This window comes from Manis javanica, chromosome 3 (genome assembly GCF_040802235.1).
Source record: "Manis javanica isolate MJ-LG chromosome 3, MJ_LKY, whole genome shotgun sequence".
Taxonomy (NCBI): domain Eukaryota; kingdom Metazoa; phylum Chordata; class Mammalia; order Pholidota; family Manidae; genus Manis; species Manis javanica.
The window spans coordinates 173,236,781-173,257,142 of NC_133158.1; the positions used below are offsets into that span (position 1 = coordinate 173,236,781).

Consider the following 20,362-nt stretch of genomic DNA (forward strand, 5'->3'; position numbering starts at 1 on the left):
TACCCTCTAGCTCCATCCATGTTGTTGCAAATGGTAGGATTTGTTTTCTTCTTATGGCTGAATAATATTCCATTGTGTATATGTACCACATCTTCTTTATCCATTCATCTACTGATGGATACTTAAGTTGCTTCCATTTCTTGGCTATTTTAAATAGTGCTGCAATAAACATAGGGGTGCATCTGTCTTTTTCAAACTGGAGTGCTGCATTCTTAGGGTAAATTCCTAGGAGTGGAATTCCCAGGTCAAATGGTATTTCTATTTTGAGTTTTTTGAGGAAACTCCATATTGCTTTCCACAATGGTTGAACTAGTTTACATTCCCACCAGCAGTGTAGGAGGGTTCCCCTTTCTCCACATCCTTGCTAACATTTGTTGTTGTTTGTCTTTTGGATGTTGGCCATCCTAACTGGTGTGAGGTGATATCTCATTGTTTTTTAATGTGCATTTCTCTGATGATTAGTGATGTTGAGCATCTTTTCTTGTGCCTGTTGGCCATCTGAATTTTTTTCTTTGGAGAAGTGTCTGTTCAAATCCTCTGCCCATTTTTTAATCGGATTATTTGTTATTTGTTTGTTGAGGTGCATGACCTCTTTATATATTTTGAATGTCAACCCTTTATTGGATCTGTCATTTATGAATATATTCTCCCATACTGTAGGATGTCTTCTTGTTCTACTGATGGGATCCTTTGCTGTACAGAAGCTTTTTAGTTTGACATAGTCCAACTTGTTCATTTTTTGTTTTGTTTCCCTTGCCTGGGGAGATATGTTCATGAAGAAGTTGCTTAGGTTTATGTCCAGGAGATTATTGCCTATATTTTTTTCTAAGAGTTTTAGGGTTTCATGACTTACATTCAGGTCTTTGATCCATTTTGAGTTTACTTTTGTGTATGGGGTTAGGCAATGATCCAGTTTCACTTTCTTACATGTAGCTGTCCTGTTTTGCCAACATCAGCTGTTGAAGAGGCTGTCATTTCCCTATTATATACCCATCGCTCCTTTATCATACATTAATTGAGCATAAATGCTTGGGTTTATATCTGGGCACTCTATCTGTTCCACTTGTCTATGGGTCTATTCTTGTGCCAGTACAAATTGTCTTGATTACTGTGGCTTTGTAGTAGAGCTTGAAGTCAGAGAGCATAATTCCCCCTGCTTTATTCTTCCTTCTCAGGATTCCTTTGGCTTTTTGGGGTCTTTTGTGGTTCCATATTAATTTTAGAACTATTTTTTCCAGTTCATTGAAGAATGCTGTTGGTATTTTGATAGGGATTGCATTGAATCTGTAGATTGCTTTAGGCAGGATGGCCATTTTGACAATACTAATTCTGCCTACCCAAGAGCATGGGATGAATTCCCATTTGTTACTGTCCTCTTTAATTTCTCTTCAGTGTCTTATAGTTTTCAGGGTATAGATCTTTCACTTCCTTGGTTAGGTTTATTCCTAGGTATTTTATTCTTTTTGATGTCATTGGGAATGGAATTGTTTTCCTGATTTCTCTTTCTGCTAGTTCATCTTAGCATATAGGAAAGCAACAGATTTCTGTGTATTAATTTTGAATCCTGCCACTTTGCTGAATTCAGATATTACATCTAGTAGTTTTGGAGTGGATTCTTTAGGGATTTTTATGTACAATATCATGTCATCTGCAAACAGGGACAGTTTGACTTCTTCCTTGTCAATCTGGATGCCTTTTATTTCTTTGTGTTGTCTGATTGGTGTAGCTAGGACCTACAGAACTATATTGAATAAAAGTGGGGAGAGTGGGCATCCTTGTCTTGTTCCCAATCTTAAAGGAAAAGCTTTCATCTTCTTGCTGTTAAGTATAATGTTGGCTGTGGGTTTGTCATATATGGCCTTTAGTATGTTGACGTACTTGCCTTGTATACCCATCTTGAGATATTTTATCATGAATGGATGTTGAATTTTGTCAAATGCTTTTTCAGCATCTATGGAGGTGATCATGTGGTTTTTGTCCTACTTTTTGTTAATGTGGTGGATGATGGTGATGGATTTTCAAATGTTGTACCATCCTTGCATCCCTGAGATGAATCCCACTTGATCATGGTGTATTATCCTCTTGATCTATTTTTGAATTTGGTTTGCTAGTATTTTGTTGAGTATTTTTGCATCTACGTTCATCAGGGATATTGGTCTGTAGTTTTCTTTTTTGGTGGGGTCTTTGCCTGGTTTTGGTATTAGGGTGATGTTGGCTTCATAGAATGAGTTTGGGAGTATTCCCTCCTCTTCTATTTTTTGGAAAACTTTAAGGAGAATGGGTGTTATGTCTTCTCTGTATGTCTGATAAAATTCCGAGGTAAATCCATCTGGCCGGGGGTTTTGTCCTTGGGTAGTTTTTTGATTACTGATTCAATTTCGTTGCTGGTAATTGGTCTGTTTAGATTTTCTGTTTCTTCCTTGGTCAGTCTTGGAAGGTTGCATTTTTCTAGAAAGTTGTCCATTTCTCCTAGGTTTTCCAGCTTGTTAGCATATAGGTTTTCATATTAGTCTCTAATAATTCTTTGTATTTCTGTGGGGTCTGTCGTGATTTTTCCTTTCTCATTTCTGATTCTGTTGATGTGTGTTGACTCTCTTTTTCTCTTAGTAAGTCTGGCTAGAGGGTTATCTATTTTGTTTATTTTCTTGAAGAACTAGCTCTTGGTTTCATTGATTTTTTCTATTGTTTTATTCTTCTCAATTTTATTTATTTCTTCTCTGATCTTCATTATGTCCCTCCATCTGCTGACCTTATGCCTCATTTGTTCTTCTTTTTCCAATTTTGATAATTGTGACATTAGACTATTCATTTGGGATTTTTCTTCCTTCTTTAAATATGCCTGGATTGCTATATACATTCCTCTTAAGACTGCTTTTGTTGCGTCCCACAGAAGTTGGGGCTTTTGTTGTTGTTGTCATTTGTTTCCATATATTGCTGTATCTCCATTTTAATTTGGTCATTGATCCATTGATTATTTAGGAGCATGTTGTTAAGCCTCCATGTGTTTGTGAGCCTTTTTACTTTCTTTGTACAATTTATTTCTAGTTTTATACCTTTGTGGTCTGAAAAGTTGATTGGGAGGATTTCAATCTTTTGGAATTTACTGAGGATCTTTTTGTGGCCTACTATGTGGTCTATTCTGGAGAATGTTCCATGTGCACTTGAGAAGAGTGCATATCCTGTTGCTTTTGGATGTAGAGTTCTATAGATGTCTATTAGGTCCATCTGTTCTAGTGTGTTGTTCAGTGCCTCTGTGTCCTTCCTTACTTTCTGTCTGGTGGATCTGTCCTTTGGAGTGAGTGGTGTGTTAAAGTCTCCCAAAATGAATTCATTGCATTCTATTTCCTACTTTAGTTCTGTTAGTATTTGTTTCCCATATATTGGTGCTCCTGTATTGGGTGTATATATGTTTATAATGGTTATATCCTCTTGTTGGGCTAAGCCCTTTATCATTATGTAATGTCCTTTTTTATCTCTTGTTACTTTCTTTATTTTGAAGTCTATTTTGTCTGATACTAGTATCTCTTTTCTCTCTCTTCTTCTTCTGGTACCCCTATAATGCGAATATTGTTCCATTTGGATTAATCATACAGTTCTTTTAATATTCTTTCTTTCCTAAAGATCCTTTTATCTCTCTCTGTCTCAGCTTCTCTGTATTCCTGTTCTCTGATTTCTATTCCATTAACAGTCTCTTGCACCTCATCCAGTCTACTCTTAAGTCCTTCTATTGATTGTTTCATTTCTGTTATCTCCCTCTGGACCTCATCCCTTAGCTCTTGCATATTTTTCTGCAGGTCCATCAGCATGGTTATGACTCTTATTTTGAATTCTTTTTCAGGAAGATTGGTTGTATCTATCTCGCCAGGACCTCTCTGAGGTTGTTTGAGTGATTCTTGACTGGATGAAGTTCTTCTGCCTTTTCATGGCAATAGACGTGAATGCTGGCAGGTGGCACATGTGTCAGCTGGGAGAACAAAGTCCCTTCCTTCTTGCCGGTCATCTTGCCCTTCTCTGCTGCCTGTGCCGGTTACCCGCACACAGGGAACAGTCTCTGAGTTAATCTCCTCAGCTGTGGTGGGCGGGTGGGGCTGCCCTTGTGATAGCCTAGGGCACTGCAAGGGGTCACAGATGTGCCAGATGTGTTCTACTGCAAGAATGGCACCCCTTCATACCTTCTCAACCTTGCCCTTACTTCCTCTTCCTGTGCCGGACACCTGCTCACAGGGGCAGCCTCTGGGTCTGGTCCCATTAGCTGCGCTCTGGGTGAAGACTCTGTGTGGTTGCTGTGGGCCGGGCTGCTCCCCGGCTCATTTGTGGAAGTGGTGTTTCAGCTGGTTTGCTTGCAGTGCCGGCGGGGGGCGGGGAGGAGGGAATGAACAGCAGGCTGCTTATCACTGGGAGGGGCTTCAGAGTTCCATTGCCACCCAGGCGGTTAGGGTGTCTGAAATTCCTTAAGATTCCCCACCTGCTGGACTGTGTGCCACGATTTTGTCTACCTCTTAAACCCTGTCCCCTTAAGACTTTTTAAATGCCGGGTTTTATTTTGTTCCAGGGGAGCCGACTATGGGGACCTGCTCACAGTCTCTGTCTCGGATTTTACTTTTCCATTTCTCTAATATCCATTACACCATGCGATGTGGTCTGTGCTCCCGGTGCAGATTACTAGAGCTGATTATTTATCAGTCCTCTGCTTCCACTCCCTCCCCACTCTGATTCTTTTCCTCCCGCCAGTGAGCTGGGGTGGGGGGAGTGCTCGGGTCCCACCAGGTCACGGCTTTGTATCTTACCCTTTTTATGAGATGCTGAGTTCTTGGAGATGTAGATGCAGTCTGGCTGTTGTACAGTATCTTCTGGTCTCTCTTTTAGGAATAGTTGTATTTGCTGTATTTTCAAAAATATATATGGTTTTGGGAGATTTCCGCTGTCTTACTCATGCTGCCATCTTGAGCCCCTCCCCTTCGGGTAACATTTTCATGTCTTACCCTTTTTCAGAAATCCTTTTATTTTTAATGTTAATGTGTCCTTACGGTTTACCGATGTTTCTTGTAATGTTTTTGTTGTTTTTGAATCCAGTCTCCTACCTTTAAACTGGAGCATTTAGTCCATTTCCACTTAACTACTCATATTTGAATTTAAAACTTATTATTTCATGCTGTTTGTCATTCCTTTCTGACCTCCATTTTAGCTGACTTTGAAAAGAATCCCCTCATGTTTTTCCCTTTACTAGTGTGGAAGTGGTGCTATTTCTGTTCTTTCTTTGGTTATCCTACATGTTACAATTTATACTTAACAAAATTTAAAATGAATCAAAATCTTCACCCTCCTCCTGGATAATATAAGGTTCATAGAGCACTTTAATTTCATTTATCAACATCTCCACTTTTATAAAATTGTAATGAGCTGTGTTTTTCTTGTTTTGTTTTTTAAAATCTCATTATCATTAGACTTTTATATTACCTTTTGCATTTGCCTATCTTACTGCTTTTTTCCCTGCATCTTAGGCCTTCTGTGATATCACATTCCTTCTGCTTAAAGTACATCTTTTAGGATTTCCTTTGGTGCGCTTCTGCTAATGCTAATAACAAACTCCTAATTTTATTTATTCCATTCTCATTCCTGAAAGATTTTTACTATGTGAAAAATTCTAGTTTGTCAGTACACTGGGAGAGACAATTCCATTGTCTTCTATTCTGAAGGTTTATTTGGGCGGCTAGCTGCCACTGCTTTGAAGGCTCTGTAAGAAGAATAACTGGATGCTTTATCCCCAGATTTTCTCCTTGCCTTTGGTTATCTAGTTTCATGATCCTGTGTCTAGATATGGGTTCATTTTTTATTTATTCTGTTAGTGACTACCTTGGATTTTGTATCTTAGGAGTTGTGTTCTTCACACATTTTAGAAAGTTCTTGGCCTCTCCAGCAGCAGATGAGCTCTATTATCCATTCTCTCCCTGCTTCTCTGAGATACCAACAAAATGTACTGAACTTCTAGTCTATCTCCCTTGTCTCTGACCATCTCCTCTGTATTTTTTCTCTTCTTTGCTACATATTGCAATTTCTTCTCCTCCAACTTTTGGTTAAACAATTCTCTTTGGCTATATCTGACTGTGCTTTAAATTGTATTTTTCACTTCTATAAGCTATATTTGGTTTTCAAATCTGTTCTGCCATTTTTAGTGTCCAATTTCCCTAGGTATTTTCAATCATCTGAAAGCACTTTTCAAAATGTACCAATTAATTTTATCATCTATATTTTGACAACTTTAGGCCTGTTTTCTTTTTGGGACAGTGGACTGTGAGGGCTTGGGAGGGTTGTTATCGGTGGGCAGTTGCCCTGTGTGTGTATTATTTGGCTGCGTAATGCTCATAATCCTTGATGAGATGGTTGATGTGGCTTCATTGTGACCTAGGCTGGGGATGGCTTTTCCCAGAAATGAATGGTAACTATAATTCATGACCTGAAGTCACCTCCCCAACACTAGCAATGCAAATGTGGGCTCTAATTCTGTTCAAGGATCCATACGTTATCTATAATCTCAAGGATGGGCTCTTTTCTTCTGCTCAGCAACAAGGAAACTGTCTAGTTCCATGGGGTGCAAGAAAGAATCCAAATTTACTTCTGGAGCTTCAACTTTATGGGGTCTACCAGACTCCTTAGCTTAGCTGGGGCCTGGTCATCTACTTCTGTCTCCCTTATCTTGAAAGGCTACCAAAATGTTTGATCAGCAAATGCTTACAAGGTCTGAAGTGGCTTGGAGTGTTCTCTGAACTTTCTAGGTTCTTACGGTGTCTTGGATTTTGGCCTGCTCATTCTCATGATTACATTAACTTTTAGGTGTTAGATTTTTTTAGAATATTTTACCTAGCGTTTTCATTGCACTCATTAGGAGTACTGGCCTTAATACCTAGCCCACCATGCAGGAGCAGAAATCAAAATCTTCACTTTGATTTCTTCAGTTTCACTGTCCACAAACATGTTCTGGTCCTACTTAGGATGCATTGTTTTTGAAGCTATAGATTCATGCTGATATATCAACTCTTGAAAATTTTCTAATTATTTAAAAATACTGCATCTTCTCCATTCTTTTCACTTACTATTAATATAATAAAGCATAGTAGATTTTCTCATTCCATCCTCCCTATTGCCTAATTTTTCTTTCATATAGTCCCTCTATCTTTTGTTGCTGTAATTATTTAGGTAATTTTGTTCTGGGTAATTATTTAGACATGTCTTCAAATTTAAATCACTTGTTATGTCTGGTTCATTTTTGGCTTATCCATGAGTTCTTGATTTTGGTCCATGTATTTCTCATTTTTACTGTTAACTTTTAAGATCTGTTTATTCTTTGTTTCTTATTACATGCTCAACTTTATTAATTACAGCTACTCTGCCCTTTCTAACAATTGGAACGTATTAAGTTCTTTGTGGTGTAAATCTGTTGTTCTCCTATTTCTATAATCACTACCAGTGGCTGGTCTTGTGTTGGGTGATTATCAGGTTAACACTATGGGAGTTCTGTGGGCCCAACAAGAAAGTTTTCCGATTGGATTTGGTTTTTACTGGTACCCAGGAAGCACACTCACCTAAAAGCACCTCAGCCTGATTCATCTAAGTCTTCAGCCCGACACCAGACAGAACTGTTCTTGGCTGCCCAAGCCCTAGCACTCCCTGCTCTAATCAATCCAGATGAAGTTCTAATTATTTGGCTTTGGGCTAAACAACACGGGATGGGGAAGCAGTAAAAGTCCTTGGGGAAATCTTCTACCTTTTACAAGCAGTGTCTCTAAAAGCATATTCTGAGACCTAGTCATGGAAAAGGTGAGTTGCTCGGAGGTCCTGCTTACTCTTAATACCAAAACCAAGACGTTCACTCTCAAAACATCCATTTTACTTCTCAAAATGTATTAAGCATAACTATTATTAAAACTGTACTTTGAAGATTTCAGTATCCCAAGTCTTCACAGGTTTCATTCAAATTTTTTTCCTTCAGTAAAAGAATATTTCAGTATTAAAACAATTTTTAATTAAAATACTTTTTATTAAAGTACTTCAGTATTTAATATATTGTTAACAAATCTTAAATGTACAGCTCATCAGTGTTCATAGTATGTATGCACCTATTTAAACACTATGCAGATCAACACGTGGGGCATTGCCATGACTCCAGTAAGTTTCACAGGGTTTTTTGTTAGTAAACCCCTCACCCCCACCTCCAATTTGACTTCTACTATGTTGACAGATTTTGCCTGTTCTTCACACTCATATAAGAGTATACACTACTCTGTCAGACTTGTTTCATGTAGCACATTTTTTATAATTCTATTTTTTACTATAGTTATTTCACTGTATGAACATACAATTGACCTTCTCTTAATGACCGTATTATTATAAATATGCTGTCAACATTTGTGGACATTTTCTTTCTCTTATGGCCTGCCACTGCCAACACACACACATAGTTCTAGGTTATGGAGTGGATATAGTTTTAAACTTCCTTAGAAACTGCATCTTTTCAAGGCAGCCCCATTTTATTTTATTTATTTATTTTACTTTGGTATCATTAACGTACAATTAATTACATGAGCAACATTATGGTTACTAGACTTCCCCAATTATCAAGTCCCCACTACATATGCCATTACAGTCACTGTCCATCAGCAGAGTAAGATGCTATAAATCACTACTTGTCTTCTGTTACACTGACTTCCCCATGCATCCCCCCACATAATGTCTGCTAATTGTAATCCCCATTTTTCCCCCTTATCCATCGTCCCTTCCCACCCAACCTTCCCAGTCCGTTTCCCTTTGGTAACTGTTAGTCCACTCTTGGGTTCTGGATTCTGCTGCTGTTTTGTTCCTTCAGTTTTGCTTTGTTCTTATACTCCACATGAGTGAAATCATTTGATACTTGCTTTCTCTGCCTGGCTTATTTCACTGAGCATAATACCCTCTAGCTCCATCCATGTTGTTGCAAATGGTAGGATTTGTTTTCTTCGTATGACTGAATAGTATTCCATTGTGTATATGTACCACATCTTCTTTATCCATTCATCTACTGATGGACACTTAGGTTGCTTCTATTTCTTGGCGATTGCAAATAGTGTGGCGATAAACATAGGGGTGCATCTGTCTTTTTCAAACTGGAGTGCTGCATTCTTAGGGTAAATTCCTGGAAGTGGAATTCCTGGGTCAAATGGTATGTCTATTTTGAGCTTTTTTGAGGAACCTCCATACTGCTTTCCACAAAGGCTGAACTAATTTACATTCCCACCAGCAGTGTAGGAGGGTTCCCCTTTCTCCACAACCTCACCAACATTTGTTGTTGTTTGTCTTTTGGATGGTGGCCATACTTACTGGTGTCAGGTGATATCTCATTGTGGTTTTTATTTGCATTTCTCTGATGACTAGAGATGTGGAGCATCTTTTCATGTGCTTGTTGGCTATCTCAATTTCTTCTTTGGTGAAATGTCTGTTCAGATCCTCTGCCCATTTCTGAATTGGCTTATTTGCTTTTCGTTTGTTGAGGTATGAGCTCTTTATATATTTTGGCTGTCAACCCTTTATCGGATCTGTCATTTATGAATATATTCTGCCATACATACGGTATCATTTTGTTCCATTGATGGTGTCCTTTGCTGTACAGAAGCTTTTCAGCTTGATATAGTCCCACTTGTTCATTTTTGGTTGTTTCCCTTGCCCGGGGAGATTAGTTCATGAAGAAGTTGCTAATATTTATGTCCAAGAGATTTTTGCCTATGTTTTTTCTAAAAGTTTTATGGTTACATGACTTACAGGTCTTTGATCCATTTTGAGTTTACTTTTGTGTATGGGTTAGACAGTGATCCAGTTTCATTCTCTTACATGTACCTGTCCAATTTTGCCAGCACCAGCTGTTGAAGAGGCTGTAATTTCCCCATTGTATATCCATGGCTCCTTTATCATATATTAATTGACCATATACGTTTGGGTTAATGTCTGGAGTCTCTATTGTGTTCCACTGATCTGTGGCTCTATTCTTGTGCCAGTACCGAATTGTCTTGATTATTGTGGCTTTGTAGTAGAGCTTGAAGTTGGGGAACAAGATCCCCCCCCCCCCACTTTATTCTTCCTTCTCACGATTGCTTTGGGTATTCGGGATCTTTGGTATTTCCATATTAATTTTTGAACTATTTGTTCCAGTTTGTTGAAGAATGCTGTTGGTAATTTTATAGGGATTGCATCAAATCTGTATATTGCTTTGGGCAGGATGGCCATTTTTACTATATTAATTCTTCCTACCCAAGAGCATGGAATGAGTTTCCATTTGTTAGTGTCCTCTTTAATTTCTCTTAAGAGTGTCTTATAGTTTTCAGGGTATAGGTCTTTCACTTCCTTGGTTAAGTTTATTCCTAGGTCTTTTATTCTTTTTGATGCTATTGTGAATGGAATTGTTTTTCTGATTTCTCTATTAGTTCATTGTTACTGTATAGGAAAGCCACAGATTTATGTGTGTTATTTTTGTATCCTGCAACTTTGCTGAATTCCGATATCAGTTCTAGTCGTTTTGGAGTGGAGTCTTTAGGGTTTTTATGTACAATATCATGTCAACTGCAAATAGTGACAGTTTAACTTCTTCTTTACCAATCTGGATTCCTTGTATTTCTTTGTTTTGTCTAATTGCCACGGCTAGGACCTCCAGTACTATGTTGAGTAACAGTGGGGAGAGTGGGCATCCGTCTTGTTCCCGATCGCAGAGGAAAAGCTTTCAGCTTCTCACTGTTCAGTATGATGTTGGGTGTGGGTTTATCATATATGGCCTTTATTATATTGAGGTACTTGCCCTCTATGCCCATTTTGTTGAGAGTTTTTATCATGAATGGATGTTGAATTTTGTCAATTGCTTTTTCAGCATCTATGGAGATGATCATGTGGTTTCTGTCCTTTCAATTTACGTGGCGGTTGATGTGGATGGATTTTCGAATGTTGTACCATCCTTGCCTCCCTGGAATGAATCCCACTTGGTCTTGGTGTACGATCGTTTAGATATATTTTTGAATTCAGTTTGCTAATATTTTGTTGAGTATTTTTGCATCTATGTTCATCAGGGATATTGGTCTGTAATTTTCTTTTTTGGTGGGGTCATTGCCTGGTTTTGGTATTAGGGTGATGTTCACTTCACAGAATGAGTTTGGGAGTATTCCCTCCTCTTCTATATTTTGGAAAACTTTAGGGAGAATGGGTATTATTTCTTCTCTGTATGTCTGATAAAATTCTGAGGTAAATCCATCTGGCCCGGGGGTTTTGTTCTTGGGTAGTTTTTTGATTACCAATTCAATTTCTTTGCTGGTAATTGGTTTGTTTAGATTTTGTGTTTCTTCCTTGGTCAGTCTTGGAAGATTGTATTTTTCTAGGAAGTTGTCCATTTCTTTTAGATTTTCTAGCTTCTTAGCATATAGGTTTTCATAGTAGTCTCTAATAATTCTTTGTATTTCTGTGGGGTCCGTTGTGACTTTTCCTTTCTCATTTCTGATTCTGTTGATGTGTGTTGACTCTCTTTTTCTCTTAATAAGTCTGGCTAGAGGGTTATCTATTTTGTTTATTTTCTTGAAGAACTAGCTCTTGGTTTCATTGATTTTTTCTATTGTTTTATTCTTCTCAATTTTATTTATTTCTTCTCTGATCTTCATTATGTCCCTCCATCTGCTGACCTTATGCCTCATTTGTTCTTCTTTTTCCAATTTTGATAATTGTGACATTAGACTATTCATTTGGGATTTTTCTTCCTTCTTTAAATATGCCTGGATTGCTATATACATTCCTCTTAAGACTGCTTTTGCTGCGTCCCACAGAAGTTGGGGCTTTGTGTTGTTGTTATTTGTTTCCATATATTGCTGGATCTCCATTTTAATTTGGTCATTGATCCATTGATTATTTAGGAGCATGTTGTTAAGCCTCCATGTGTTTGTGAGCCTTTTTACTTTCTTTGTACAATTTATTTCTAGTTTTATACCTTTGTGGTCTGAAAAGTTGATTGGGAGGATTTCAATCTTTTGGAATTTACTGAGGATCTTTTTGTGGCCTACTATGTGGTCTATTCTGGAGAATGTTCCATGTGCACTTGAGAAGAGTGTGTATCCTGTTGCTTTTGGATGTAGAGTTCTATAGATGTCTATTAGGTCCATCTGTTCTAGTGTGTTGTTTAGTGCCTCCGTGTCCTTACTTATTTTCTGTCTGGTGGATCTGTCCTTTGGAGTGAGTGATGTGTTGAAGTCTCCTAAAATAATTGCATTGCATTCTATTTCCTCCTTTGTTAGTATTTGTTTCACATATGCTGGTGCTCCTGTGTTGGGTGCATATATAATGGTTATATCCTCTTGTTGGACTGAGTCCTTTATCATTATGTAATGTTCTTTTTTATCTCGTTACTTTCTTATTTTGAAGTCTATTTTGTCTGATACTAGTACTGCAACACCTGCTTTATTCACCTTGTTGTTTGCATGAAATATCTTTTTCCATTCCTTGACTTTAAGTCTGTGCATGTCTTTGGGTTTGAGGTGAGTCTCTTGCAATTGGTCTTGCTTGTTTATCCATTCTGTTACTCTGTCTTTTGATTGGTGCATTCAGTCCATTTAAATTTGGGGTGATTATTGAAAGATATGTATTTATTGCCATTGCAGGCTTTAGATCCATGGTTACCAAAGGTTCAAGGCTAGCTTCTTTACTATCTTACTGTCTAACTTAACTCACTTATTGAGCTATTAACACTGTCTGATGATTCTTTATTTCTCTCCCTTCTTATTCCTCCTCCTGCATTCTTTATACGTTGGGTGTTTTATTCTGTGCTCTTTTGTGTTTCACTTGACTGCTTTTGTGGGTAGTTTATTTTATTTTTTGCCTTTAGTATTTGATTGGTCTGCTTTCTTTGCTGTGATTTTATTTTCTCTGGTGACATCTATTTAGCCTTAGGAGTGCTCCCATCTAGAGCAGTTCCTCTAAAATACCCTATAGATGTGGTTTGTCTGAGGAAATTCCCTCAACTTTTGCTTGTCTGGGAATTGTTTAACCCCTCCTTCATATTTAAGTGATAATCATGCTGGATATAGTATACTTGGTTCAAGGCCCTTCTGTTTCATTGCATGAAATATATCATGCCATTCTCTTCTGGCCTGTAAAGTTTCTGTTGAGAAGTCTGATGATAGCCTTATGGGTTTTCCTTTGTAGGTGACCTTTTTCCTCTCTCTAGCTGCCTTTAAAAGTCTGTCTTTGTCCTTGATTTTGCCATTTTAATTACTATGTCTTGGTGTTATCCTCGTTGGGTCCCTTCTGTTGGGAGTTCTGTGTACTTCTGTGGTCTGAATGACTATTTCCTCCCCCAGTTTGGGGAAGTTTTCAGCAATTATTTCTTGAAATACACCTCCTATCCCTTTTTCTCTTCTTCTTCTTCTGGTACCCCTATAATGCGGATATTGTTCCTTTTAGATTGGTCACACAGTTCTCTTAGTATTGTCTCAGTCCTTGATATCTTTTATCTCTTTCTGCGTCAGCTTCTATGCATTCCTGTTCTCTGGTTTCTATTCCATCAATGGCCTCTTGCATGTCATCCATTCTGCTTTTAAATCCTTCCAGAGATTGTTTTATTTCTATAGTCTCCCTACTTTGTCTGTTAGCTCTTGCATATTTCTCTGCAGCTCCATCAGCATGGTTATGACCGTTATTTTGAATTCTTTTTCAGGGAGATTGGTTAGGTCTATTTCTCCATGCTCCTTCTCAGGGGTTGTCTCTGTGATTTTGGTCTGGATCAAATTTTTCTGCCTTTTCATGGCGATAGAGGTAGTTATGGGGAACTGGCACATGTCTCAGCTGGGAGAATGTCCCTTCTTGCTAAGTTTGTGGCCTTCCTCTCCTGGGAGAATGGCAACCCCTAGCGGCTTGTGCTGGGCTGGGCAGTTGTGCACAGATGAGGTCTCTGATTCTTGCACAACCACTATGGAGCTCTGTGGTTACCGTGGGCATGGTGGGCCTCAGGCTGCTGCTCTGTTATGGCGGGGCTACATGGGAGGGGGAATAGGTGGGAGGCTGTTTATCTCCAGAAAGGCCCTCAGAGCTGCACTGCCACCCAGGGGGTTAGGGTGCTAAGTGTCCCGGGACGCTTCCGTCCAGCTGTGGTGTCCCTGCCCCTTTAATTTTCAAAAAGCACTCACTATTCTTTGTCCCAGGGGCCCCAGCTGCAGGGTACCCGCTTGCAGGTTTTACTGTTCCATTTCCCTAGTATCCAGCACACCATGCACTGTGTCTGTGCTCCCAGTGCGGACGACTAGGGCTGGGTATTTAGCAGTCCTGGGCTCCCTCTCCCACACTGATCCGACACCTCTCCTCCCACTGGGAGCTGGGGTGAGGGGTGCGCGGGTCCTGCCGGACTGGGGCTTGTATCTTACCCCCTTCATGAGGTTCTGGGTTCTCGCAGGTGTAGATGTAGCCTGGCTGTTGTCCTGTATCTTCTGATCTTTTAGGGATAGTTGTATTTGTTACATTTTCAAAAATATATATGGTTTTGGGAGGAGATTTCCACTGCTCTACTCATGCCGCCATCTTGGCTCCTCCCCTCTAGCACTACATTTTATTGGCTTGATGTGGTAAGCTCTTTTGAGTTAGAATTAGGTTTAGAATCCTGGGTCTATCACTTGTTTCAAAATTTTAAGACAGTTTTTTTTTAGTCAATTTCCAGGAGAGGATAAAAGAAAATGGGTTATTTCTCCTGATAGTTCTACTAAAACACTTTACTTTGACCTGTGCTTCAACAAGGAATGCTCCTGTACTCTTGTTTCAAAGCCTGGTTAAAGCACTACTTCTCTCAAGCAAACTTTCAAGATCTCTTTCTAAAAGAGTTATCACTGTTAACATTTCCAGAGAACATAGGACATCTAAGGCTCAACAGTATGAGTGCAAGCAGCTCACATAATACAATGTGAACAGAACATTTGTTTGGTAAATTTGACTTTCTATGATGGTAGGATGCTCTGAGGGAAAACCCCAGTGGTACCCCAGCAGCCTCAGGATGTACTGCAATCTCTACATGTATTAGCTTCAGAAAGTTCATACTGTTCCAATTTACATACCGAGCTCCAAGTCTCACAACTCCCCAGTGACTCATTCTGATCCAAACCTCCTTTCTCCTTTAAATGAAGTTTCTTTTCCCAATCATCTGTGTCATCGTAAGTGCTACTGAGTAACAGTGTAGTAAATAAACACAGGACTAAGATTCAAGTCACCCAAGTCAAAACAGCCCAATTGTTACTGATATCACTCTATCATTTGTCTATTCACTAAAATTATAGGCCATTGGGAAATCACATGAAACCAGCTGTATAAACATAGCACTCTCTGAATTTAATTGTTGAATTGTCTTATGTATCAAGGTAGCCTGCTGGTCTGCACAACACAAAAAAATAAGAAAAGAAAGGAAATCATTTAATTACACTTTGCTTGCTTACATGAGTTTTATCAGTATAGATGCTGCACTTTTAAGAAATTTAGATGAGCCTTACGTCATAAACTCACAATTCCTTCCTTTATCATAGCTCCTGACATTCAGTTATGAACACAAGTACACCTAATTTAAACTTAGGACATGAGCTAAGGAATATGAACCTCAGCCATTATTTTGCCAATGTCTTCACTCTACCCACAATTTTCAGTGAAAAAAGTACTGTTAATAGGCCTGACAATTTCAGCAGTGTTAACTTTGAGAAAAGGAACAAGGTATATTTGTCCTGGTTACCTAACTTACAAAACTGGGTGATGTTTGATGGTGGCTACATTTGGAAAAACTTAGAAAATGAAACAAAATGTAAACTGGGTAGGCACTACACAACACTTTTGTGTCCCTTATACTTCAACCTATTATATGTGGATTCATTTGGTTATTCTGACATGTTTCCAGCTCTTTACTTCTAATTTTAATATTCTTAGCTTTCCTAAAGGCCAAACTTAAAAAAAAAAAAAAGGCCCTAGTGTTAAAAAAAATTTATAACCTAGGGAAGTATCAGGTATATTTTATAATTTGTATGTTTTGATACATGAAAAATACTAGATTTAAAGATCAATAAGCTTGTGGAAAATAAGGAAAACCAGAAATTCTTAGTGAACTATGAGGGAGTTAGATTACTTTTGATTCTTAGATATCTCTAGTTCTGGCAGACAGAAGCCGAATAACATTTAACTTGAAAACGGCGAAGTGCTTTTGGTAAACATTACCCTAAGAAAGTGTGATCATATTCTCACCATACCAAAATACTGCAACGCATTATTTAAAAAAAAAAAAAAACACCTTCGTAAGCAATTTTAATTTTTTTGAATTTAACAATTCAAATAAAATTCAGCTTGCTAACATAAATACAAAGTAAATGCACATAATTTACAACCATGTACACAAATGCGAGAATAGCAAACCTCACATAAATGGTGATAAGACACCAACTCTTTTGAAGTTGATGATTTAGTGATGACTGTAAGTCATAATTTAATTGGTTCACATATTCAGGGGTACACATTCAAAATGTTTATTGACACAAAAACTGAGTGAAACTACAATTTTCACTTTCCAAAAGGAGTAGCATAAAAAGCAATGTGCAGATTAACAAGAAACAAAGGGCATGATGGAGAAGAGATCTTAGTGGGCAGGTTAGTACATGGTATCACATACTTCCATATAGTTAAAAATTCCTTCCAATTTAAACCATTCAGAAACACCTATATTTCTTAGGAATGTTAAACTCATGACTGACATTATAAGAGAAAAAGGCTGAATGACTCTATCAGCCAAAAAGGGGTCTCTATAGTACTAACAGTCTGCAGAAGAGCATGTAAACAACAGACAGGCATGAACAAGGCTGTAAGAGTAAAGAGCAGATTGATTTCTAGTGCTTAAATCCTTCACATTCAAGCCAATATTTTAGTGATTTAAAACAAATTTTAAAATGCTGACATATTTATGCTCCACTAAAAGAGTGACCACTTGTTATTTTGAACAAATCAAACTCTGCTGGTCCTAATATAATGATACTATTTCACTATGGGTATTAGGTTTTGGGAAACAAAAGGCTGGACTAAATAACCTAATGATATTCTATCTTGGTACCAAAGTTACAAATCAATTATTTGTGGGCCTCATCTAGGATAGTTTGTTTCACAAAGTTACATACATTATGAAAATTAAGACAAAGTTTGGTGACAGTTTTTTCCTGGATTTAAAAGCACGATATGGTGCCCCACATCACTGGGTTGGGAATTCTCTGATTTGGACTTCAAAATTTAGGAAACTGCTTCTATGTGCCACAGTTATCTGCTGCTCTTGAGAATATGCTCTGTCAGTACCTAGTGCTTCACCATGAATAAGCTCAGTTCCATTTTCTGAGAAGAGTCTATAACATAAGTACACACCAGTCTGAAGACTGCTGACTCACTCTATTCTAGAAATAAAGTCATGACAGAAATAGATGAAAACAAAACACAGCATTAAAAAAAAAAGGTCCAATGGTTGGGTGTTTTTCTTTCTAAACATTATACATCAATTAAAAAAATCTCCCAAAAAAATGTTTCAGAGGCAAACCTTATATACAACTTTTATATATAGTTTTCTTTTTTAAATTATCTCTGTCATACATAAAAGTAAACTACGGCTGATTGTGCTTTGGGAAAAAAACAACAAAAAGTTTCATTGCTCCCTTCCAGTTGTTGCACAAGAAACAAAGTCTAAGACTAAGATCTTTTCCTTCCAATACATACATAATATTCACTTTTAGAAGCTGAATATAATGTACTATAAAGTTCATTACTTGCTAAATACATTTTACTTGCTAAATATAAACAGGAGTAGAATACTTATTCACCCTCGAAGGACACTTGTTATGAACCTGCTACAACTAAATAGTAAGATGTTCCTTAGCTGTGGGTTTTAGTATTATTCCTAATCATTTGTGGGCTACTGAGATCATTAAGGTGAGGCAGAGTCTCTGTCCTACATTCAACCCAAGGATCTGCCCAAGGCAAACAGCACTGCAGTCGGGGCAGTGTAAGTGGCACCTGAAAGGCAAACACTATGAGACTTTCTCTACAGATTTAAGTCACAGACTCGTTATAGTTTTTTTGGCATGTTCCTCACAATAAATGTCAAAGCTGAAATTCACCATAAAAATATGAATAATCCCAAAGGTAAGCAAGTTGAATATGCCTTTGGTCTCCAAAGAGATTGGAATATTTTCAATTCCAATGGAAGCACCTCAAAAACATCCAGTTACTGTTGATTACAAGAGAGTTAAAGTGGAGGAATTTAAGAGGGCACTTTTTCATTGGTGACAGCAGAGAAGGCTTGCAATGACATCCTACAGTTTTCTGTTAGGGGCACCACAGTATACACAGAATATTTAGAACACTTATACTGTAGATCTCGAAAACAAAATACCTAAAATCCAGAAAAAATGTACAAACACAGTTTCTACCTAATACACGACCAATGTTTAAAAATATCCTAACATGGAATTTTCTTCTACTCACACTAACACCCAAAATGGCCACAAAGCGCATTCACAGTCATTAAGATAACCCATTGCACATAAGGTACAGTTCATTTTTACTGAAATGACTACCACACTGTAGAAGCTTTATACACCATTATAGCAACATCCATAAGCAAAAGTCTCTCCGAATTACAGCAAACATTTTCATAGGGGTCATACATACTTTTAAAAGTATTAAAAGGTGCAGTTGAACTCAATAGCAAAATGTAAAAGCTATGTCCGGTTAGCACACTTAATCTGAACTAACTTGAATCTTTATGATGCATCATTCAAGAAATTAGGATAGAATACATTTCTTGTCAAAAGCAGTTTATTACAAAACTGTAAGTCATTTGGATAACTACCTGCTCAGTCAGATAGCAGAGGGCCCCTCTTCTATGTTTAGACTGCCCCAAATATTTTAAATACTTAAAAAAAAAAAAAGATCTTGTTAGGGAAAAGCTGAAAATTACCATTTTCTCTACAAAATAAATGCAATCTATTCAGATCATCTGAAAATAATTAATTCAAATGTCCAAATTCTTAATGTGAAAGCAAACAGAGAAAGATTCAGAAGTGGTAAATTTTTTCCACTTTAAGAAAATGATACCTAGGTATGATAGGTGATTAATTCATTCATAACTCATAAATCACTGAACAGACAACTGCATTTGTTCATGTATCATAAAGTTAGAGTAGAGATGAGGACATGCTCAAGTTACTGAAATGGCTGAGAATGAACATTAGGCTATTTTGTCCAAAACCATTATCATTTGTGTTGATAAACTGTTAACAAATAATTTAAGTGTCCATATTATGCTAAACATCAAGTACATATTAGCAGTGGAAACCAAAACACTTTCAAGTTACAAATACACAAGATTATTTAGACATGACCTAATTAGTTGTCAAAAACAGTGACAAGTAATGCCAAATAATTAACTTTAAAATACTGTGCTAAATCCTCTCAAGGAAATGGAGAACAGTATCAAGGATCTCACTATTATTGTTGTTATTTTACAATTTTACAGGAATTACACAGAAGCCAGAAGTGAGAAATTATGACTGTCGGTACTATCTTTGGATAGTTACAGTATAGTATATAATTAGGGATGGTTTTGTTTAGAAGACAGAAAAGTGCTCACAGAATAAACACTGTACTCTGACTGCCATAAATCAATAAAATGCAACTGTGTCCATGGACATGACAGAGAAAATGGCAATTCTGAGGAAGAAATATTTCTAAAGGCTTTTTCTTGGAGGCAGCCAAGGTTTATTTTTCACATTACTGAAAAGACCAAGTAATGTGGTTGTGATTAATTCCTACAACCAAACTTCCACAGGCAAAGTTACATGTTCCCAAACTATTTCTCCTCTGTCCACTATGTTGGCTTTGATACTCCATGGTCCACTGTAAGCTTTTGGTCTTCCTTCTTAAGAGCAGGCAGCCTGATGTTGCTATCCATTGAGTAGGTAGACCACCAATTCATAGGTGGCCATCATAATGGCTGTGTTTGGAATCTGTCTCACCAGATGAGTTGTTAGACCACGGTAAAGAGACCCATAACCTTCTTCTTGAACAACCAGAGACAGTGTCTGAAAAAAAGATCTATATTTTGTTCCCTCTTCACGTAGTCTTGTTCTTACAACTTCTGTTGAGGGGGAAAAAAAAGTCATTTTAATTTAAATGTTAGTGATATCTTTGTACCCTCCTAATACTGAGGAATTCAGTATGTATCATATATACTTCTTTGCCAACATGAAGTAATATAAAAAAGTTTCATCTTTGGGATTACAGACTTCAGTTCAAACGTGGACTCCACCACTGAGTA

General features: G+C 37.7%; 1 protein-coding gene across 2 annotated transcripts in view; it reads right to left on the reverse strand.

Annotated features, from left to right (window-relative positions):
• Positions 1-16,300: 16,300 nt before the first annotated feature.
• Positions 16,301-20,362, reverse strand: part of SLC25A36 (solute carrier family 25 member 36) — a 40,152-nt gene continuing 36,090 nt past the window's right edge. For both annotated transcript variants that reach the window (XM_037024761.2, XM_017671231.3), the window contains one exon: positions 16,301-20,182. In XM_037024761.2, coding sequence (XP_036880656.1) covers positions 19,989-20,182 — 194 coding nt within the window. In that variant the 3' untranslated portion in view covers positions 16,301-19,988. The remainder of the gene's footprint in view (positions 20,183-20,362) is intronic.